At 52.4% G+C, this 23,691-nt stretch overlaps 1 protein-coding gene across 1 annotated transcript; it reads left to right on the top strand.

Moving 5' to 3' along the window:
- The first annotated feature begins 16,335 nt into the window (after positions 1-16,335).
- ALX3 (ALX homeobox 3) lies at positions 16,336-23,426 on the top strand. The gene is made up of 5 exons (XM_038748750.1): positions 16,336-16,548; positions 17,891-17,948; positions 18,092-18,396; positions 21,506-21,634; positions 23,100-23,426. The coding sequence occupies exons 1-5, from the start codon at positions 16,336-16,338 to the stop codon at positions 23,424-23,426; spliced, it is 1,032 nt and encodes a 343-aa protein (XP_038604678.1).
- Positions 23,427-23,691: the final 265 nt, after the last annotated feature.

Below are 23,691 nucleotides of genomic sequence, written 5' to 3'. Positions count from 1 at the left end.
ACCGCCCCAGAGTATATCATCCCTTAGCACTTGGGTATATATCAATCTGAGTATTGATTAGGTAGATATATCAATATCAATATATATCTATATATATCTATATATCTATATATATATAGAGAGAGAGAGATTAGGTATATATCAGTCTGAGTTCCCTTATTATTTGTCTATTCATTTTCCTATATTCTCGCTATTGTCAGCTGTATCTATGATTTTCCTCCTGCTCATTCATTCATTCAATCATATTTATTGAGCACTTACTGTGTGCAGAGCACTGTACCAAGTGCTTGGAAAGTACAATTCGGCAACAGATAGAGACAATCTCTACCCAACAATAGGCTCTCCCATACTGTCTATGTCTGCTTGTCTCCTCCAAGTGATTTTAAGCTCCTAAAGGACAGGGACAAAGCCTATGTATTTTACTTCTAAATTTCTTTCCCAAGAGCTTGATACAGTGTTCAGCAAATAATATTCATAAATAAGAAGAATTAATCATGGTATTTATTAAGGCCTTATTATGTAGGTACAAGATAGTTAGGTCAGACACAGTCCCTGTCCCACATGGGGCTCACAGTCTAAGGAGGAGGGAGAACAGATATTGAATCCCCATTTTGCAGATGAAGTAACTGAGACCCAGAAAAGTTGGGACTTGCCCAAGGTCATATAGCAGACAAGGGGCAGAACAGAAGATTGTCTATCGGACCTGATATTTCAGGTCAATACTGTATTTTGGATATAGAAAAAATGGTTTTTGTCCTGGAACCACCAAATTTTATCATTGTTATTATTAATAATAACAATATTAGTAATTATTATCAATTATTAATAATAAAAATAATAATGACATTTGTTAAGCACTTATTAATGTGCCAGACAAGGTACTAAGCACAGGGGTGGATACAAGCAAATCGGGTTGAACAAAGTCCCTGTCCCACGAGGGGCTCACAGTCTCAATCCCCATTTTACAGATGAGGGAAATGAGGCCCAGAGAAGTGAAGTGACTTGCCCAAGGTCACTCAGCCTACAAGTGGCAGAGCCAGGATTAGAACTCATGACCTTCTGACTCCCAGGCCCATGCTCTATCCACTAAGCTATGCTGCTTTTAGTAACAAAGCCCAGAGATTTCAGTATGGGGTACTGTAGAATATAGTCAGGAGTGCTGATAATAATAATAATGATGGCATTTATTAAGCACTTACTATGTGCAAAGCACTGTTCTAAGCACTGGGGAGGTTACAAGGTGATCAGGTTGTCCCATGTGGGACTCACAGTCTTAATCCCCATTTTACAGATGAGGTAACTGAGGCACAGAGAAGTTAAGTGACTTGCCCAAAGTCACACAGCTGACAAGTGGCAGAGCTGGGATTTGAACCCATGACTTCTGACTCCCAAGCCCGTGCTCTTTCCACTGAGCCATGCTGCTTCTCTATGAAGGAAGAGTTTGTCTTCTGTTATTGGAAATGGGTCATGGTCTGAGATTTGTTCTGTTATTGGAAATGGATCATGGTCTGAGATTTGTTCTTTTGTCTCCCTTTTTTTATGGAATTTCTTGAGCACTTAATATGTTTCAAGCACTGTTCTAAGTACTGGGGTAGATACAGTTTAATGAGGTTGGACACACTCCCTGTCCCATGGGGTCTCACAGTCTAAGTACAAGGGATAACAGAGAAGCAGCATGGTCTAGTGGATAGAGCACTGACCTACGAGTCAAAAGGACCTGGGTTCTAATCCCGGCTCTGCCACTTGTCTGCTAGAGTACTTTGGGAAAGTCACTTCACTTCTCTGTGCTTCAGTTCCCTCATCTGTACAATGGGGAATAAGACTGTGAGTCTTATGTGGGATAGGGACTGTGTGCAACTCGAATAGCTTGTATCAACCCCAACGCTAAGTACAGTGTCTGACACATAGTAAGAGCATAACAAATACCATTAAAAAAAGGGATTGAATCCCTATTTTACAGTTGAGGAAACTGAGGTGCAGAGAAGTGAAATGACTTGCCCAGAGTCAGAGAGCAGGCAAGTGACAGAGCCAGGATTAAAATCCAGATCCTCTGATTCCCAGCTCTGTGCTCTTTCCATCAGGCCATGCTGCTTCTCCCTCTGACTTCTTCCTGAGTTGGTTGCTTCCCTTACTAGTAATTTATTTTAATGTGTCTTTCCTACTAGACTGTAAGATCTTCGTGTATAGGCATTATGTCTTGCCAACCATACTGTACTCTCCCAGGCACTTAGTTCAGCACTCTGCACAAATAAAGTACTCAATAGATACAATTGATTGATTAATCGATCAATCTAGAAACCATCTTTTCTTCAGCTGCAATGTCCAAGGCCAGAAATGGTCAGAGAATAAAGTGGTCCTACTGTATTGTTGCTACCAAGAGGAACCAGAGAGTATTCCAAAGGCAATTTTGTATCCTTTAGTCCAGCCAGAAATAAAACCTCCTTGGAAATTGCTGTCTATCTTCAATCAATTAATCAATGGTATTTTCTGAGCATTTACTGTATCCAGAGCATTGTGCTAAGTGTTAGGAGAGTACAATAGAGTTGTTAGACCCAAACCTTGCTCTCAAGGAGCTTACAGTCAACTGCGCATAGAGCACTGTGCTGAACACTTGGGAGAGTACAATCGATCCCCTCTCTCATGGACCTTACAATCAAGTGAGGAAAATTACTTCATCTTCTTCCATTCATACTCACTGCCTTGATGGCTTTCTTGTTGCTCTTCCAGAAGAAACAAATAAAGAAACACAAACTGGGGCATTGTGGGATTGGGGGAAGTGTTCAATCAGCTCAACAAATTAGCAAACTGAATCAAAGCCTCAATTTTTCTGGATGAGAAGCACAGCTAGTGAGATACCCCAGGACTGATGCTAGGAGTGATTTTATTTAACTTTTTCATAAATGATCTGGTAGAGGAAATGTGCAGTGAAATATCTGATTTAATACATGGTACTAAGCTCTTACAGATGAAACGCTGGGTTGATAGTGAAAGACAAATCAATCAATCAATCATTGTATTTGTTGAGTGCTTACTATATGCAGAACACTGTACTGAGTGCTTGGGGGAGAACCATTTAACAGAGTTGGTGGACATGTTCCCTGCCCACAGTGAGCTTACAGTCTAGAGGGAAATGATGGTAGGAAGATCTCCTAAATCAGAGTGAATTGGCAGCAAATTGTCACTTGAACTTCATTAAGAGCAAGTCCCAAGGGATGTTCCATGAGAAAAAGAATACAAACTCTATCTGGTGATGGCTCTGAGCTATGAGTCACGATTCAGAAAAGACATCAGCAATGATGCTGACCTCTCTCCCACTAGACCAAAAGCTTTTTAAGGATAAGGATCGTGACTACCAGCTCTACTGTATGTGCTCTCCCCAGCACTTAAGGCAGTGCACTGCACATAGTAAGCACTCAATAAATACTATTGATTGATTGCTTAACTGATCAACTCTTCATTTGAGTTGAGTTCCAAGAGATACAAACTCCTTGTAAGCAGGGAAGATGTCACTTGCTTGTTTTGAATTTCTGAAGTGCTAAGTACAGTGAGTTGTTATACAACTACTACTCAGATCTCTCCAAACATTTGTAATAAAATAACGGTGGTATCTGTTAAGCACTTACAATGTTCCAAGCACTGTACTAAGTGCTAGGGTAGATACAAGATAATCAGGTCCCACATGGGGCTCACAGTCTAAGCAGGATGGAGAACAGGTATTAAATCCCTATTTTGCAGATGAGGGAACTGACTCTCATAAAAGTTAAATGACTTGCCCAAGGTCACACAGCAGACAAGTGCCAGAGCCTGGATTAGAGCCCAGCTTCTCTGGGTCGAGGTCGAGGATGTCGAGGAGGATTAGGATAATCAGGAGGATAATCAGGTTGCATACAGTCCCCATCCCACATGGGACTCCCAGTCTAAGATGGTAGATGGGAAAACTGAGGCCCAGAGAGGTTAAGGCAACTGCCTGGAGTCACCCAGCAAGTTAGTGAAAGAGGCAAGAATCTCCGGGTTTGACAATCAGGTTGGTGTTCTGTGCTCCCACAAAAATTCAACATTCTCCCTATCCCAGCCCTCTCCTTCTCTGCCGACTCCAGCCAAGGCAGCAGTCTGGTTTGCATGCTTGTCCTAACTGACCACTGGGCACAAATCTTCTGTAAGAGCTAGGAGGAAGAGCCAGATCTGAAGGGATGTATTTACCCTCTTACAGCCGACTACTAGTAGGAAAATAGGCTGCTCTTTTGCACATTGACCTCACTTTTCCAGGGGGGATTTCTTTAGGATTTTGCCAACTGAACAAGGAGAAGCTATGTCTCTGCTTTCTATCTAGGGAATTTGGGATCCTTCCACCCTTAGGGAAGCTGGGAATAGTTGTCCTCTCTCACACTCTCCCAGCAGAAATCTAGAGCCTAAAGTGGAGACAGATGATTTCATTGTGGGGGAAGTTCACCAAATCTTAAAACTAGATCCATTTTCACAACCCATCCAACTCTTTCTGGGTGACTACAGGGAGGAGAGGCTAGGGAAAGCACCCTCAGTTATTATTATTATATAATATAATAATAATAATATAATAATAATAATGGTACTTGCTAAGGACTTACTATGTGTCAAGCACAGTAGCAGATACAATATTAGCACATCAGGCACACTCCCCATTCATCATCATCATCATCAATCGTATTTATTGAGCGCTTACTATGTGCAGAGCACTGTACTAAGCGCTTGGGAAGTACAAATTGGCAACATATAGAGACAGTCCCTACCCAACAGTGGGCTCACATTCCACATGGGACACAGAATCTAAGGGAGAGGAAGGACAGGTATTTGATTCCCATTTTATAGATGAGGAAACTGAGGCTCAGAGAAGTTGAGTGACTTGCCCAAGATTGCACAACAGGCAAGTGATGGAGCCGGGTTTAGAACTCCTCCAACTCCCAGGCCCCTGTTCTTTCCCATCATCATCATCATCAATGGTATTTATTGAGTGTTTACTGTGTGCAGAGCACTGTACTAAGCAATTGGGAGAGTACAATGCAATGGTTGGTAGACACGTTCCCTGCCCACAGTGAGTGTACAGTCTAGAGGGGTATCAGACATTGATATAAATAATTTTTAATAAATAATGTATAGATGTGTACATAAGTGCTTTAGGGTGAATATCATATGATTTTCTCAATCAGCGGTATTTAGTGAGCACTTACTGTGTGCAGAGCACTGTACTTAGTGCTTGGGAGAGTACAGTAAAACAGAATTGGTAGACACGTTCCCTGCCCACAAGGAGCTTACAGGTCCAGAAGGGGAAACAGACATTGATATAAATAAGTAATAGTTACATAGGTAAGTGCTGTGGGACTGAGAGGGGGATGAATAAAGACCACACTGTTCCTTTATAGATAAGGGGCAGGGAGGACAGGACAGGAAAGAGATATCTCTGACTCTCTAATAAAGTTCTGATAACTGAGCCAACCTGGAATGGGATGGGATGGAATGGGATGAGAGGGACTTAAATTTAACTCAGGAATTCTGGATCCTGTATTTCCGGAGAGGACGAGCGGGGCTGGCTAGTGGTTTGTGAGTGTCTCCAAACCATTTTATCTTCCTGGTGGACACTAGATGCCAATCCTCAGCTGGGCCTTCAGAGTTGAAGGGAAGTGAAGAATTAAGATACTTTCCCGGGAACAGAGGCCAGGTCTACCCTGTCCTAGGAAATGGAGAACTGAGTATTTATCCCCAGATATTTGCTCCAAGTAGATAGAGCAAACAATCCAGGCTCCAAAGAGGATTTAGAAGACCTGAATGATCTGGTTGGGCTGTCTATACGGAGGCAATCCTTTAGTGAATTGTCCGATTCTCCATTTCTCTTGGTCAGGCAGACTCTTACTCAAAATACCTGGTTAATTCAAGCTAAAAACCCCTTCTTCCACTGCCAAGTTTAGGTCTGAATTATCCAGAATTGCCTCAGCTCTGCTTTCCTTGAGGAGACCAAATCTATGCAACCAAATTTTTCATTCAGTTGGTCATTAAACAGTGAGATTGGGGAATTTATAAACCCTCTTAAAGCTCTCTAGAACATCTGGTAACCTAGGTAATAAAACTCCTCAGGTGTTGGCAGCTGCATTTCACTCCACTTTTCTCTAGTCTTCGAAGAAACCCTTCAGAAGTTGGCCTGGGGTCCAGGCCATTTTGTAAACTGGTTCTGCCACAGAGAAGACAAGGGCAGCTCCCTACCTCAGTTTCCCCATTTCAATGGCACTACCTCCTCCCCTGTCCCTTCTTTCTTCCCCTTTCCCCTTCCTCCTCACTCAACTGAGCCAAGATCATCTAGTTCATGCCTAAGTGCTTAAATTCCAGGGAGAGGGAGGCTGAAACAAGTCCCATCCCAACTTAACAAGGATGTGGCCCATCTTAACAAGGATGTGGCCATTTGGGCATTGGCCACCTGGACTTATGAGCCTTTTCTTCTGGCAGTGCCTGTGTGGCTGGGGGAGCCAGAGGCTTGCAAGATTGCAGGTCCTTTCCCCTCCCCCATCTTCCATCGCCAAGGCTACTCAGTAAGGCAGGGGAGAGGAGGAGGAAGGGACGCAAGAGATGGACTGTAGCCCGGCCTAGAGGCAGAGTAGCCAGGTTCAGCCTTGAATATAACCGCTCGTTTCACGGATTCTCCCCTCACCCTCCCCAAATCCCTGCAGGCCTCTCAGCGCCCACGAAATCTGAACGCCCCAACAAACGCCCAGGGCACAGAGGGTGGAGGGAGAGGGAGTAAACGTGGGATCTTGTCCCAGGCCCTTCTCCGGAATGCTTTGCTTTCAAAATCCAAATGTCATTTACAGTAAAATGTGTGCGGGCGGCGAAGGAAACCGCTGCTCTGGTCGCGGCCCTGCAGAGGACGCAGTCATGGCTCTGTTACTCTGCTGCTATCGCACTGCTCTATTGTTAATAATAACAATAATAATAATAATAATGGTACTTGTTAAGTGCTTACTATGTGCCTAGCACTGTTCTAAGCACTGGGGTAAATACAAGTTAATTAGGTGGGACACAGACCCTTTCCCACATGGGGCTCACAGTCTTAAGTCTGAGAAGTAGCGTGGCTCAGAGGAAAGAGCCCGGGCTTTGGAGTCAGAGGTCATGGGTTCAAATCCCGGCTCTGTCAATTGTCAGCTGTGTGACTTTGGGCAAGTCACTTCACTTCTCTGGGCCTCAGTTGCCTTATCTGTCAAATGGGGATGAAGACTGTGAGCCCCCCATGGGACAATCTGATCACCTTATAACTTCCCCAGCGCTTAGAGCAGTGCTTTGCACATAGTAAGTGCTTAATAAATGCCATTATTATTATTATTATTAATCCCCATTAAGACTGATGAGGAAACAGGGGCACAGAGAAGTGAAATGACTTGCGCTAGGTCACACAGCAGACATTCATTCATTCAATCATATTTATTGAGTGCTTACTGTGTGCAGTGCACTGTACTAAGCGCTTGGGAAGTACAATCAATCAATCAATCGTATTTATTGAGTGCTTACTGTGTGCAGAGCACTGTACTAAGCGCTTGGGAAGTACAAGTTGGCAACATATAGAGACAGTCCCTACCCAACAATGGGCTCACGGTCTAGAAGGCTGTTTGGGATTAGTATACAGGTCCTTCTGAATCCCAGGCCCGTACTCAAGCCATGCTGCTTCCCTACTGTTATCTATTGGTGCTGATGCTCTCTGGCTGCTCTGGTGCTACTGCTGCTCTGCTGCTCTACTGTTCATTCAGTCATTCAATTGTATTTATTGAGCACTTACTGTGTGCAGAGCACTGTACTAAGCGCTTGGGAAGTACAGTTCGGCAACAGATAGCGACAGTCCCTACCCAACAACGGGCTGCAGCTGCACTGCTGCTGCTCTGTCTGTCTCCCCCACTTCTAGACTGTGAGCCCGCTGTTGGGTAGGGGCCGTCTCTCTATGCTGCCAAGTTGTACTTCCCAAGCACTTAGTACAGTGCTCTGCACACAGTAAGCACTCAATAAATACGATTGAATGAATGAATGAATGCTGCAGGAGTGTCCAGAGGCCGGGGGGAGGTGGGGTGGGAGGGTAGGAGGGGAGCACAAATCCTTGAGGCCAGGGACCCCTGGGACCATGGGGGGCTACATGCAGAAGCACCTGCAGGTGGAGGAAAGGTCAAAGGGCTCGCTGGATCCCAAAGAGTGGGTACTCCAGTAAGGCAGAGCCTGAGGGCGGAGGCTGGTAGGCCTGTAACCCTGACCCTAATTCTCACTTGTCCCTGACAAATACAAGGCTCCAGGTGCTGCTCTGGGATCGCAGGAACTGGCTGGCCATAAAATTTCAGGGCTGGTGTTGAAGGCTTCATAGAGGTTACGGTATGTTTAATAAAGCTTAATGCCTTCTTGCCGGTCTGGGGCCTTTTGGTTTCTGCCGGTGGTGATTTACAGCCCGGCGGGGGCCGTGTGGACAGCTGAGAAGGCCCCTAAGCCCCCAGCGGAAGAGGAAGGTGTTCACACCAGCAATCGGGTTCGATTTTTTTTTTTAATTGTGAATCCAACATCAATGCAAAACTATTTCCCCTCGCTCCCTTTCAGGCCCCTTGCCCTTCCCGCACCCAATCATCCAACTTCAGCCCCGCCCCCACACGTCCAGGTTTATGGAGCCTCCGGACAGAGGCCAGGTCTCCACAGCCAAAAGAAAGCAGGTGACTGGTACCAAATCCGAATTGAAAAGATACTTGCCCCGATCATGAAAACACAAGTTTTTGTTTGGTTGTTTTGTGCCCAAAGAATCGGGGTCACCTGACACTGGACTGTGACCTCATTACGGGCAGGGAACGTGTCTGCTAATTCTAAGGTACAGTGCTCTGCTCATAGTAAGTGACGTGTCTGCTAATTCTAAGACAGTGCTCTGCACATAGTAAGTGACATGTCTTCTAATTCTAAGATACAGTGCTCTGCACATAGTAAGTGACATGTCTTCTAATTCTGAGTGCTCTACACATAGTAAGTGATGTGTCTTCTAATTCTGATACAATGCTCTGCACATAGTAAGTGGCATGTCTTCTAATTCTAAGATACAGTGCTCTGCACATAGTAAGTGACGTGTCTTCTAATTCTAAGAAACAGTGCTCTGCATATAGTAAGTGACGTGTCTTCTAATTCTAAGATACAGTGCTCTGCACATAGTGACGTGTCTTCTAATTCAAAAATACAGTGCTCTGCACATAGTAAGTGCTCAATAAATGACCACGGATTGATTGACTGGTCGATGGGACTCACGCTTCGGGTCACGTATTTCCAGGCCAATAATTAACAAATTATCCGGATCAATCGGGTCCCTTGGATTCTCTGGATCGTTCCAATCCACAGGTACAGTCTAACGGGGCTGGCACGAAGAATGAGCGGGCCCAGACCCACCTTTCTGCGGCCGCAGCCTCTCTGAAGATGGGGAGGAGTGATGGGGGGGGAACAAGGTGGGGAAGATCTCAAAGCGTCGAGTCTCAAAGCGACCTCGTCCCCTCCAAAGCGGTCCTTCCTTCCGGGGGAGTGGGGGGTGGGGGGAGAAAACTGGACCCCGAGGGGTTAATCGGGGTGCCGCACGTGACGAGATGGTTCGTGGATTAAGTCAGAAGGCGCGCGGACCCCCCCCCCCCCTCCCTCTTTCTCCTTCCCCCTCCTCCTTCTCCATCCTCTCCCCCCACCCACCCCTGACACCCCCTTTTCTCTACCCGGCGGCGCGCTCTTCTCCCAGGGGCTCGGCAGGACCCTTCCCCTCTCGGCGCGCACGGTGGGAGCCTGCCGGGCCCAAAGGCCTCTTCCCTCCCACCGGACCCCCGACCCGGGCCCAACCGGGCCCAACCGGGCCCAACGGGGCCATGGACCAGGGGCGCTGTTTGCCCTTCGGTCCCTCCCCTGGCCCCAGGTCCTACCTCGCCGGAGCTAAACCCCCGCCTCCCCCGCCTCCGGAGCCCCCCGCCCCCCGGTCCGCCCGCTACCCGGCCTGCCGCCCCTCCGCCCCGGCCGAGCCCCCGGCCCAATTCCAACAGGACCCCGGCTCCCTCCAGGCCCGGCGCTACTTCGACAGCCCCGCGGAAGGTAACTCCGGGGTCGGGACGGTGGGGATGAAGGGGGGCATGAAGGAACCGCGGCCCACTCCTCAACTGTCCTGTCTCCCGGGTCTCCCACCAATTCGTCCCCCCGAGCTGCCGGTGGGGGGCTGGAGACGGGACCGGGGGGTCGTGGGGGGAACAGAGAGGGGCAGGGATCTACCGTCTGGAACAGTACAGAGTCCGCAGGGTAAGAGAGTGTGGCCTGATCCGTCAGAGCCCGGAGGAGCGAGGAATAGGCCAGAGGCGGGCAGCAGCCCTGGGCTAACCTGGCCCCACTCCCCTCTTTTTCCAGGGACCCCCGCTCGCTCGGACACCTCCTCTCCCCCAAACCCAGGCCGCCAGGGCTGGTCACGGTCCCTTCAGCCCGAGTCCCCTCTCCCCGCAGGCCTCGGGACGAAACCCACCCAGTAGGAAGACCCCAGATCAATCAATCAATCAATCAATCGTATTTATTGAGCGCTTACTGTGTGCAGAGCACTGTACTAAGCGCTTGGGAAGTACAAGTTAGCAACATATAGAGACAGTCCCTACCCAACAGTGGGCTCACAGTCTAAAAGATATCAGACCCCGCAGCCTGCGAGAGGCCGCCGGCCCCGTTCTTTCCCCTCTGGCTGGGCGCCTTCTGCTCCCGGACCCGGGGAAGCCGGGGGCCCGGTCTCCCGGGTCCCTCTGGCTGAAGGGGACCCCGAGACGGACTACTGGCCGCCAACTGGCCGGGGTCCGCCGGGGACCGGGCTCGGAAGGGTCCCCTCGCTCGGCGGAAGCTCCGGGGCACAGAGGAAAGATGGGCGCGGGCACCGGCGTGGATAGAGCTCCGGCCTAGGAGTCAGAAAGTCACGGGTTCTAGTCCCGGCTCCGCCACTCGTCTGCTGTGTGACTGTGGGCAAGTCACTTCACTTCTCTGGGCCTCAGTACCCTCCTCTGTAAAGTGGGGATTAAGTCTGTGAGTCCTACGTGGGACAGGGACTGAGTCCAACCCAACTACGTTGTATCAACCCCCGCGTTTAGAACAGGGCCCGACACAGAGTAAGCACTTAACAAATACCATAATTAGTATTATCAGTATTATTATTATTATTATGGAATCTCGGGCTGGACGCGTTAATGGGAAGCAGGCTCCCGGACTACCCGGGAAAACTTCGATGGCGGTGCAACAGGTATCGCGTCCAGCCGCAGCCGCCTGGGCTACCGGGTCTCCCGAATCGGGGGGCCCAGATCCTTCTGGACGCTTAGCAAGAGCTCCTTCCCTCTCCTCGAGGCTCTCTCCTCCTTCCCTCTCTCTTCTTCCCACGTTCGTTCCCCTCTTGTTCCTTCCCTGCCCCTCTCTTCCCTCGAGACTTCCCTCTCTCCCGAAGCTCCGGGCTTGGAATACCCGGGACCGGCTTTCCCATGGTCGGAGGGTGAGGAGTCGCCCGGAGAGGGAAGCGGGAAGCGGCGAGGCTCCGTGATTTACGAGGGATCCCGGGAGAGCCAACGGGAGAAGAGCGAGGATCCCAGGGAAAAGGGAAGGGGAATGCGACGGAGATATCAAAGGAGAGGGAGCGAGACAGAGAGGCAGAGAAGCGAAAGAATAGCAAACGGAGCGAACGAAAGAAAGTATAAGAAAAGGGAAATGCCGAGGAAAAGAGAACGAAAACGAGAATGGAAAACGAAAGGCAACGAATGAAAGAAAAACAGGGGAGGAGGGAATGGAAGAAATCGAAAGAAAGAAGGTACTGGAACGGGAGAAAGCGAGAAGGAGGGAAAGGAAACTTTAGTTATTGTAGAGAGAACGAAAGAACGAAAAGAGAGTGGCGGAGGTGGAAAAGAAGAATAGAGAAGGAACGAAGGAAGCGGAGAGAACGAAAAAGAAGCCAAGGGACGAGGAGTGAAAACCCACCGGGAACTCAGGAACCCGCGTGCGGAGACCGCGGGGGGCCGAAGAGCGAGGCTTCGCGGGAAACGGTCCGCGGGATTCAGGCTTCCGCGCCGCCCAGCCAGGGCTCGAGTCCCAGTGCTCTGGCCCGGGGGTCCGAGTTAGGGGGGTGATAGAGCCGTCGGTTCTTCCACCCAGAGGTAGGAAGGTGACGAGCGATGGAGAGAGATGGCCTTTTCCCGCTTGTGGCGGCCCGGCTGGCTCGCCCCGGACTCCGAAACTTTCCGGCCAGCTCAGTCCTCTGCAGCTGCGCCCCAGCTGGGCCCGGCCGGGCCCCGCTAATTGCACCAACCCCTGGCCCCCCGGACCCTGGACCCCCGGCCACCCGGCCCTCCGTCCTCCGGCTCGCCCTCCGACTGCCCCTTTCCATTGTGAAATTGTCCCCCTCCGCTTCCTCCTCCTCCTCCTCCTCTCCTGCCCGCCGCCTCTCCGTCCTTCTTTTATGTGTCTTCCCCTTCCTGCTCCTCTCCTTTCCTCATTGCAAAATTTCCCGAAGATCGGTTTTATCCCGTTACTTCAGCAAAGCGGAATCGCAGGGAAACGCTTCGGGAGAATTATCCCCCGCACCCGCGCATTAACTACCGTCGTCCTTACTAAAATCGTCCGTCAATTTTACTTCCACAGACCAATCTGGCCTCCACAAATGATCTGGGGGCGGGGGGGGGGGGGGGGATTTTGTCCAGAATATTGGCGCCGTTTTAGTTTACAATTCTTAAAAAAGAAGAAAAAAATCCTGGTTAAAGGATAGGTATCAACTAATTGTGATTTTCGTTGGACCGACGGAGCTCGATGCGAGGGCTCCGGGAGAGTGAGGAGGCTGGGCGTGCCTGGGTTCTGCCCGTTCTTCCGCCCGCCGGGAATGTCCTGGATCCGGGGGTCCCCTCGGACCCCCGGGGGGCGCGACTTGCGCGCGAGGGGGTCGCGCAGACGAAGACTTAGAGACAGAACAGGGGATCGAAAACAGGCCAGGCCGGAAGGGAATCCCGGGACGGAGTTCTGGGCCACGCTTTGATCTCTAATCTTTGATCTCGGACGCGTCGATGTTTAGTGGAGCGGATTGTCGGCGCCTTGAAGGGGGTGTCCTTTGCAACCCTGGGCGCCCCCTCCCCTGCCCCCCCCCCCCCAAGTCCGTCCTCCTTTCCTCAGGCCCCTCCATCCAGGCCTGGAGTCCGGAGCCCCTCTCCTCTCTCCCTCCAGGCCGGCTCCAGCCCTCGGGCCGGCCGCCGTTGGACCTGGACCGGACAGGCCTGCTGGGAAGGAGGGAAGAGGAGAGGAAGGGAGGAAGGGAAAACAGCCCCCCACCCGCCTTTCCCAGCCCCCCGCCCAGGCCGGACACCCGTTCGGTTCAAAGCGGCAGGGAAATAGAGCCGAGCCGAGCCGGGCCGGGCCTGGAGAGGGAGACGTGGGCTTCCCAAACCCCACTCCGCCCCCGATGCCGCTCCTCTTCTTTCTGCCCTACCGCTGGGCCCAGCCCCGGACAATCATCTGTCTGCAGCCCGCTTTCCATCCAGCTCCAGGGGCCGAAGGACGGTCGGGCAGCCAATCCTGCCGGGCTAGGGGTTGGGGACGGCACTCCATTCCCCATTTCCCTTCCGAGACCCCCTTTTCTCTTTCCTTTTTCCCCGTCGCCAACACCCCCAACCCCCTGACCCTTCCCGGCGGACCGGACTGGGTGGCTCGGTCCAGGATACCCCCTAGGGCTGGCACAAGAAGCGGGGGGTCTTTACAATGCTAGGGAAATGGAGGCACAAAAGAAGGGGACCTGAGGGAGGGAAAGGTGCAGGCCAAATAAGGAGCTGGGCCTGATCCGATAGAGAACCTGGTATCCTACAAGGAATCACATTTTTCCCCTAGGCCAAGTCCCCGAATCCCACTGCAGGAATCTCATCCACACACCCCCGCCTCTTTCCAGTGCTGACAAGACCCCCTGTTCAGTCTTAATAATTATAATAATAATGGTATCCGTTAAGCATTTACTATGTGCCAAGCACCGTTCTGAACACTGGGGTAGTTTCAAGGTAATCGGATTTTCCCACATGGGGCTCACACAGTCTTTATCCCCATTTTTCAAATGAGGTAACTGAGGCACAGAGAAGTTAAGTGGCTTGCTCCAGGTCATACATCAGACAAGTGGCAGAGCAGGGATTAGAACCCAAGTCCTCTGACTCCCAAGCCCACTCTCTTTCCACTATGCCTTAGGCACTAACACTTGGCAGTCCGTTCAAAGTGGTCCTTTCTTCATTTCTTCTTCATTCTTCCCCCTTTCCCCCACATTCCCAGTCCTCTTCGGCATCCCCCTCCCCAACTCCTGTGACCCTGCCCCAAGGGCCTTTTCTCTAGATGCCAGGCTGGAAATCTGAGCATCAAGTCATGGGGCATCACAAGTCTCTCGGTCCAAACATTCACTGGACCTGGAGCCCCCCACAGGAACCCACCAAGGAGTCCCTGAGTGTGAGCCACCTCCTTCCCTTCCCTGGGAGAGCAGTTCTGGGGTCGGGCCTGGACTGCGGCACTCCCCCCACTCCCCCAACACACACACCCTGGGCCTGGAGTCTGGGGAGGGCCAAGCTGGATTTCTCGGTTGAAAGTTTGAGGGGCGTCAGGGAGTCAGGAAGAGGAGATCCTGGACAGGCCGGTGGGGGCCGAAGGATAGGATAAGATGAGAGAGCTACACATGGTCAGAAGGCCGAGTCCAGGACATTCCAAGGCCAAAGGTCAAGGTTCAGGGGGAAAGACTAACTGGCACAGCAAGACTGCAGGGTTTAAGGACACTGATGGACTGTTCTCCTTCACAGCTTCTGGGAAGTGAACAAGAGGAGGTGAAGCAGGAGATTCTGTGAAGGCACATCTCCAAGAGGCCTTCCCTGATTAAGCCCTCATTTCCTCTTCTCCCACTCCCTTCTGTGCCACCCTTGCATTTGAATTTGCACCCTTTATTCACCCCTCCCTCAGCCCCATAGCCCTTATGTACCTATCCATAATTCATTTATTTTAATTAATGTCTGTCTCCCCCTCTAGACTGTAAACTCATGGTGGGCAGGGAACAGGTCTACCACCTCTGTTATACTGTACTCTCCCAAGCAGTTGTGCTGTGCACACAGTAAATGCTCAAAATCTATGATCGATTGATGGAGACTGCTTGTGTCGGATGGGGATGAAAGACTGAAACAGGCTACCAAGCAAGGCTGCGGTGTGTCCATCTTTGTCCTGGAGGGTTTAGGGGCTAGACCAAAGGGGCCTGCTGAAGTCCCTTCTCACTCTGGGAGCCTTAGGTTGCAGCTCCTTAGGTCACCTACCAATCAGCCAGTCATTCAATCAATGGTATTAATTGAGCAATTACTTTGTGCAGAGTGCTTGGGCTAGATCACAATACAGAAGATTAGGTATCGACTATCCCTCCTCTCAAGGAGCTTACCTTCTACAGTGTGCAGAGCATAGTACTGAGCACCTGAGAGAGTCCAATATAGTTTGTAAACATGATTTCTGCCCTCAAGGAGCTCACAGTCTAAGTGGGGAGAGAGACATTAAAATAAATTACAGGTAAGGGAAGCAACCCGGTGCAAAGATGTGTTGGGGCAGGGATGGGAGGGAATATTTAAGGGCTTGGGGATGGGGCTAAGTGCCTGGGAGAGGCAGTAAGGAATGAAAATAGTGTGGGGATGGAGAGAGCGTAACCCAGGAAGACGTCCTGCAGGAAGCTCATCGGTTCCGGGCTGCCTGCAGGTACCATTGAGGAAAGGGGAATGTATCCCATCTAATCTTTCTCCCCTTCCAGCCCCAGACTGTGGCACTTCCACCCAGCCAACCTAAGGGTGGACTAGCAGATGCCCTTCTGGTGACCTGGGCTTGTAAATCAATCACTTCATCAATCAATAATACTAAGTGCTTTGAAGGGTTTGGTAGAGTTAGAAGGCACAGCCCTGCTGATCCCAGCAGAGGCAGTGGATTTTTCATTTATTCAATTGTATTTATTGAGCGCCTACTGTGTGCAGAACTCTATATTAAACGCTTGGTACTCTAGTACAATACAACAGTAAACAGACATATTCCCTGCCCACTGGGATGACTACTGACTACCCTAACTCTCTGCTTCCCAACACCTTGGTGCCCTTCCCTCCACCCTATCTCCTGATTCCCGTCTCTGGGCACCGTTTCCCACCACCTGTCTGGGCTCTCCGGGCACTGCTGCCCACCCAGCTCCCAGGCCCCGGTGGGTGCCATCTTAGTGCCTGCCAAAAATCTGGGCTGGGCTCCCACCCAGTGACTAAAAACACGGTTGGGAAGTTTCTCCCCGTTGAGGCTGCCCCTTGCCCGATGAGTGGGAAGATGTTGACTGGGGAGGACAGAGCTGGAAACATCAAACGCAGCTCTGCCAGCCCGACCCCACCCCGGTGGCCCCCAGATTCTGAGAAAGTTCCCGTGCGGCCCCTCTCCCCTCCTCCTCCAGCCCCGCTGAACAGGGTGTGGAGCCAGCTCCAGGGGGAGGGGAAGCAGCGAGGCTGGGAGAATCCACCCTGCATTCCTGCTGTAGGCCCCAGCACAGAGTTTCAGGGAGAACAGCCAGGAGCAGCTCGTGTTTGGGGTTGGGGGGGGGGGTGACCTATTTCTTGTCATTCCTGGTTTGTGGTTGAACCCCACCGGGATGGTCTCAGAGGGTTTGTACGTCAGAGGGCATGGCTGGGCTGCCGGGAATGCTTCCCAGGTTGCTTTGCAGGTTCTTTCGCTCATTCAATTGTACTTATTGAGCACTTACTGTGGGCAGGGCATTGTACTAAGCGCTTGGGAGAGTACAATCCACTTTCGAGCTTTTAAAAACCTTTTAACTGAAACACATCAAGTCAGTTTGGTTATCCCTCAAGAGGAGGTTGAACCACCCTATCGAAAATCTTTCAAGCACAGCCCTGACTACTGAAATGACCCCTCCTCCTGCCCTTCTCAGGAGAGGGAAAGCCACTTCTGGATTCTCATTCATTCATTCATTCAATCGTATTTACTGAGTGCTTACTGTGTGCAGAGCACTCCCTGACCTGGGGTTGAGGACTGTGGGGTCCTGTTCCTTCCTGGCTGAAGAGAGGAGGGGAAGACAGGGAGGGACCTCTCCTCTTCTTCCTATTGTCATTTCTATGGCCCTCACCCCCTCCATCCCTCACCGTCTTCCCTCCTAAGGCCCTGGTAAATAATAATAATATAGTAGTTTTTTCAGTGCTTACTATACACCAGACCCTGTGCTAAGTGCTGGAATAGATGCAATGTAATTGGACCAGATGCATTCTCTGTCCCACATGGGACTCACAGTCCAGGGGCCCCTGCAGTCCCTAAAATCCCAGAATCCCCCCTAGCTCCAGCAAAAGATTTTGAGTCCCTGGGAGACAAGATGAGGTGGACACTCTCGTTTCTAGTTCTCTCTGCCTCCAGTAAGGTGCCTCCCTTTTTGTGTGGGTCCTCTGTGCATGTCTCTCTCTCTCTGTGTCTCTGTTTGGATCTGTATATGTCTCTGACTCTTATCTCTCCTCCCACCTCCTCAGATGTTGACTTGAGGGTCTGGGCAGAAGTTTCCCCAGGACCCTCCTGGCTTGTCTGGGGGAATATGAGGGTAAGGGGGCGGAGGTAGAGAGAGCTCAAGCCCTGAAGAGAAGGGTCAAGAGGGGCTAGCCCTGCTTCTTCAACCCTTGGGTGAGAGAAGACCAGAGCCCAGCCCCCTTGCCTAATATCCTCGGCCTTGGGGTGTGAGGGATAACTGGCCTCCTCCTATAGAGCCTGGCCTGGGCCGGCACCCGAGAAAGATGCTCATAGAGCACTTCCCTGAAGTGTAGTCCCCCTCCACCCCCATCCCCACCTACTCCCACCCCAAGCCCCAATTTGCTTCCAGCCGGACCGCAGAGTCCGCAGCTCCCCGGGGGGGACCCCGTCAGCCGAAGCTCTGTCATGTCAGTGCCCATAGAGGGTGGCGGCCTGAAGCAGGGTTAGGGGGAGGTGGGACCTGAGGCTCCAGAATGGGTTTTCCCTCCCCTTGATTCCTCCCACAAAACCCCAGGTTGGATTCCACTCCTTCCTCTTGTTTCCACCCCAGCCGCTGTCGACAACGAAGAGAAGGTCTCCAAAGCCTCCGGCTTCCCCCCGCTGCCCCTGGGCTGCTGTGACCCCCTGGACGAACAGCCCGAACTGCTGGCCTCCCCGGCCCCCCGCCTGCCTCCCGGCCCCCCGGACCCCATGGAGTTGTCCAAGAGTAAGAGCAAGAAACGTCGGAACCGCACCACGTTCAGCACTTTCCAGCTGGAGGAGCTGGAGAAAGTCTTCCAGAAGACCCACTACCCTGATGTCTATGCCCGGGAGCAGCTAGCCCTCCACACCGACCTCACCGAGGCCCGGGTACAGGTGAGGGAGTGCCCTGGTCTGGACTGGGGCGGGCACCGGGTTCCTGGTGGCTGCCCGGGGGAGGGTCCCCCTTGGGTTGGATTGAGATGGCTAGGGCAGAAGGAGTGGGGGTGGGCTATTGTCAAGGAAAAGCCAGGGAATTCTGGGTTTCTCCCACCCAGAGGAGCTCAACCCGCTCAGCCCCAGCCAGCCCTCCTCCGGGAAATGCCATCGATCTCCCAGGCTCCCTGCCTCCATTCTGGGCTAAGATTCTGGTTCCTCCTTGGTCCCTAAGCAGGATGTTCTGGAGAGGGGGTGGGAGGTGAGGGGCCGACACACCCCACCAGAAGAGCCACCAGCAGCAGAGTCAATTCCAACCCCATCACCCACCCCTCTCCCCGCCGACCCTGAGCAAGGAGGTGAGGATCCCACCAACAGAAGCCATTTGGGAGGCCACTGAGGGAGATCTGCAATCCAACAGATGAGGAGCAAGTGGGCAGAGGGTGGTGGGGAGCAGCAGCCCATCTGATAGGGTCCTTCTCCCCTCCCCGCCTGTCCTGCCCACGGGGAGCTGGGGGTCGTGGGCGGGCGAGGTCTCTGGGGGTGGGGAGGGGGGTTCTCAGACAGGGTTCCCACTAGTGCTGGCGCCACCCTTGCCTCCGGAGGAGACAGAGGAATCACATGTGGTCTGGAACTGGAGATCAGGCCTGGGAGGGAGGAGCCGGGATGGGGAATGTAGGAGGGAGAGAGACCATCCAGTCCGTGGCTCCCGGGGATTCAAATGCACATCTGTTCCACAATAAACAGGACTGACACTGGCTCCGTTTGGACCATTAAATTGCCTGAAGATTCATTCATTCATTCAATCAATCGTATTTATTGAGCGCTTACTGTATGCAGAGCACTGTACTAAGCGCTTGGGAAGTACAAGTTGGCAACATATAGAGATGGTCCCTACCCAACAACGGGCTCACAGTTAGAAGGGAGAGACAGACAACAAAACAATACATGTGGACAGGTGTCAAGTCGTCAGAACAAATAGAGATGGGCCATGGCTCCCTGGGGGCTTTCCCAGGAGGAGATCCAGGTGCCCAGAGTGGGAGGGACTAGAGCATAGAGGCTGCCCAGCTGGGACAATGGTCTGTGCCCAGCCCTCTCCCCATCCCAACCTGCCCTAAGACAATGTCACTGCTGCAGTCCTGGGCAGGAGCCCAGAAAGGCAGAGGACTAAGAGGGGCAGGAAACTGGTTGGGGGCCCAAGGCATGGGTGAAGAGACCTGGGAGACACTGAGGCCTGGAAGTACAGAGGCCTGGGAGGAGTGGGGCAGAGGAAAAATGGGGAAGAGAGAGAGCTGCCAAGAGATGAAGGGGGGAGAGGCAGGAGGCTCAGGGTCTCAGGAGAGCCAGGCTGGGGACACCGACAACCCCACGACCACGGGGTTTCCCCTCTCAGGGCAGATTCCTTCTGGTGGGGACTCAGGATTGGGCTGGGATCTGCCCCTGGGCAAAGTCCTGCCCATCTCCCTCTGCCCCTTTCCCTCCGCCTCTCCTCCCCCACTACGCCCCCCCCCCCCCCCAACAGCCCCTCTCAGGAGCCGCAACACATATAGCCCCTTCTAGACTGTGAGCCCGTTGTTGGGTAGGGACTGTCTCTATATGTTGCCAACTTGTACTTCTCAAGCGCTTAGTACAGTGCTCTGCACACAGTAAGCGCTCAATAAATACGATGGAATGAGTGAATGAATAGGAGACCAGCGCCCTCTGCTGTTTCTTAGGGGACGGTCCTGGCAGAGATAATAATAATAATGGCATTTTTTAAGCGCTCACTGTGTGCCAAGCACTGTTCTAAGCGCTGGGGTAGATGCAAGGTAATCAGGTTGACCCGAATGCGCTCACAGCCCTAATCCCCATTTTACAAATGAGGTAACTGAGGCACAGAGAAGAGAAGTGACGTGCCCAAGGTCACACAGCAGACAAGTGGCGGAGGTGGGATTAGAACCCAGGTCCTGTGACTCCCAAGCCCGTGTTCTTTCCACGAAGCCACGCTGCTTCTCTGAGATGAAAATGATGAGGGAACCCATGGCCCACGGGAATTGGGCTGGGCAAGGGACTATAGTTTTCCAGTAGCACAGATTGGGAGGATTCTGGTAGTAATTACTGGGGACTGCCTGGAGTTGGGGAGGGAAGTAGGAGGAGGGAGAGAGAATATGGAGTTTCCTGGTCATGGTCCCTGAACACCACTGGGCTTCCCTGCCCTGGCTGGCTCTGGCCAAACTCCTGAGTTCTCCAGTGTCGGATGACCGGTTGGCCTTGCCCAGGGTAGCTCTTTCTGCCTCCAGATCGGAGTGAAAATCCTGAACTGGTGCCTCAGTTACTTCATCTGTAACATGGGGATTAAGACTGTGAGCCCCATGTGGGACAATCTGACTACTTTGTACCTAGCCCAGTGCTTAGAACAGTGCTCAGCACATAGTAAGCGCTTAACAAATGCCGTCATCATCATCATCATCATTAAGTGGAGAATCTGCACCGAGAAGCAGGTTCTCAAGGCTCATTTTAGAGTCTAGAACTTGGGAGCACATGAACATGCACAGACACACACACACACACACACACACACACACCCATGCACATATATGGGTGCAGCCACGAATGCACATTCACACACACAAACACTTCCATGCACACATGTAGATTCATGCACATCCAAGCACGTATATAAATGCACACACAGGCACCCACGTCCATGCACATATATGGGTGAAGACAGACATGCACATTCATGCACATACATGGATGTGCATGCACATCCAAGCTCAGAGACACATACACAGGGTACAGTGGATGGAATCCCAACCCCGGAGGGACTGTAAGCTTATTGTGGGCAAGGAATGTGTCTGTTTATTATCAGATTGTACTCTCCCAAACACTTAGTACAGTGCTCTGCACACAGTAAGTGCTCAATAATTACAACTGAATGAAAGACTCGTGCTCTGGCCCCTGATCCCGAGCTCCCATCTCCCACCCACCTCTGCTGTGTCTGGCACTGAACCTCGTCCCCCTGGAGGCTCCCATTACCCCGCAAGCCGCCTCCCCCAGACCCAGCCTGGCCCCTTCCCTCCCCTGACAGGTCTGGTTCCAGAACCGCAGAGCCAAGTGGCGGAAGCGGGAGCGTTATGGGAAGATCCAGGAGGCGAGAAATCCCTTCCCTACCGCCTACGACATCTCTGTAATGCCCAGGGCGGATAGCTATCCTCAGGTGAGAGATTGGGGCTCTGGAGCCCGGAGGAGGGGGTCTGGGATGCTTGGGGTTCTCTGCCTCTGACCCTCTCCACCTTTCAATGCCCAACCCCAGCCTCTGCCACCTTCCCTGCCCAGCCCCAACCAGAAATAATCACTTAGGGCCCCATGACCAGTTTTAGGGGAAGTGGAAGTGGTGGGGGACAGGTGGGAGTTAGGGGCTGGGGAGAGGAAGCAGAAGGAAGGGAGACCAGCCAGCTTAGGACTGCAAATGCGCTGGCTGCTAGTGTGGAGGGAGAAGGGGGCACCACACTCCCTGGCTTGCCACCCCAACTTTGCCAGTGGCAGCTGACACTTTAGAGGCCCTTGAGGAGTCTGGTGGCAGGGAGGAGAAGGGGGCAGGGCCTGTGGTACAGGCCGGACCCAGTGGAGTATTCCCACCATTCCCACCCACTATACCCCCCGCACCTTCGCCCATCTCCAGACCCTGGAACAGAACCAGTTTGCCCGGGGTCAGGAGAGGTGGGGGGAGAGAGGGTTGTGAGGGGTGGAGGCAGACATAAAAGGCCCCCAGCTCCCATGGCTCTGGGGATCTCACAGGAACATTGGGATTCCTTGAACTTCCTTCCCATCCACAACCAAACCTGCTCCAAACCCAAATGCCTGGGGGCTCCCAGAGCTGCTCAGAGCAGATTCTTGAGACTGTTACCCTTCAGAGGACCTGGGGGTTCTAACGGAGCTGCAGGCTGGGAGGGGGGCTGATGCTGCCAAGGAGCAAGGCTCAGGGGGAGATGAGTGGCCAGCGGAGCGCACAAGCAGGGGGGCAAGGAGCATGGGTCCTGAGGAGGCCGGAGGTGCCGGAAGCCATGAAGGAGTTTTGACTTGATGTGAGCAGCCTCTGGAAGCAGCCACCATTGGTTCTCCCAAGGCATCCCCAGAAACCCTTCTAGGCTTTTTGGAACCTTCCCCCCATAGCTTGCCCATGGGGGCTGGAGAGGTGGCCAGAAAGGACGCTGGGCACCTACTGAGAGCTTTCAAGTCCTGAGAGCTCACCTCTTCCAGGAGGCCTTCCCAGACTGAGCCCCCTCCTTCCTCTCCCCCTCATCCCCCTCTCCATCCCACCCGTCTTACCTCCTTCCCTACCCCACAGCACCTGTATATATGTATATATGTTTGTATATATTTATTACTCTATTATTTATTTATTTATTTATTTTACTTGTACATATCTATTCTATTTATTTTATTTTGTTAATGTGTTTGGTTTTGTTCTCTGTCTCCCCCTTCTAGACTGTGAGCCCACTGTTGGGTAGGGACCGTCTCTATATGTTGCCAACTTGTACTTCCCAAGCGCTTAGTACAGTGCTCTGCACACAGTAAGCGCTCAATAAATACGATTGACTGATTGATTGATTGATTGGGCACTGGGCTCTGGGCTCAGCCCTAGGTAGCCCCTAACTAACCCTGTGTCTCTTTCGTTTCAGCTGCAGAACAATCTATGGCCCAGTCCAGGGTCTGGGAGTACTGGGGGTCCGGGGGGCCCTGGCCTCATGCCCCACGATGGGGTCCCTTCCCCCTGCTTGTCCCCATACTCCTATACCCACGGGAACATGGCTGGCTTCGTGGGGGTCCCGGCCTCCCCAGGCCCCCACCCGGGGATTAACGGTCTCTATTCGCTCCATGGCTTCCCTCCTGCCCTGGGGGGCCACAGCTTCGAGCCCACCCCTGAGGGGGAGTACAAGCCTCCTGGCCTGGTCACGCTGCGCATGAAGCCTAAGGAGCCCCCCAACCTGCTCAATTGGACCACGTGATGGAGTGGTCTGGGCACCACACAGACTGAACAGACTGCCCAACTGCTGCCCCGTCTACTGCCCCTCCCACCACCCTTCTCCTGCCTTCTGCTCCCCCCTGGGCACTGTGCCACAGCCACAGGAAGACTCTGAGGCCTGGGTGGGGAGGGGGTCCTCTCTACCCTCCCAGGGGGTTTTAAACCAAGCCTACCTAGCCTTTCTCTTGCGGCCTTCGACGGCTTTGCTGGAGCCTGAGCGCGGCCGGGCTCCAGGCTGAGCTCCGGGT

The sequence above is a fragment of the Tachyglossus aculeatus genome, chromosome 7 (genome assembly GCF_015852505.1).
Source record: "Tachyglossus aculeatus isolate mTacAcu1 chromosome 7, mTacAcu1.pri, whole genome shotgun sequence".
Lineage (NCBI taxonomy): Eukaryota > Metazoa > Chordata > Mammalia > Monotremata > Tachyglossidae > Tachyglossus > Tachyglossus aculeatus.
Note: the sequence above shows the minus strand (reverse complement) of the source record. Positions and strands in the feature narration are given on the sequence as shown.

Excerpts from the sequence above, each read along its gene's own strand:
- ALX3 (XM_038748750.1), top strand. The coding sequence starts at position 16,336 with ATGAGTGGGAAGATGTTGACTGGGGAGGACAGAGCTGGAAACATCAAA. Across the intron at positions 16,549-17,890 it reads ATCCACCCTGCATTCCTGCT|CCGGACCGCAGAGTCCGCAG; the intron begins GTAGGCCCCAGC and ends ATTTGCTTCCAG. Across the intron at positions 17,949-18,091 it reads GTCAGCCGAAGCTCTGTCAT|CCGCTGTCGACAACGAAGAG; the intron begins GTCAGTGCCCAT and ends TTTCCACCCCAG.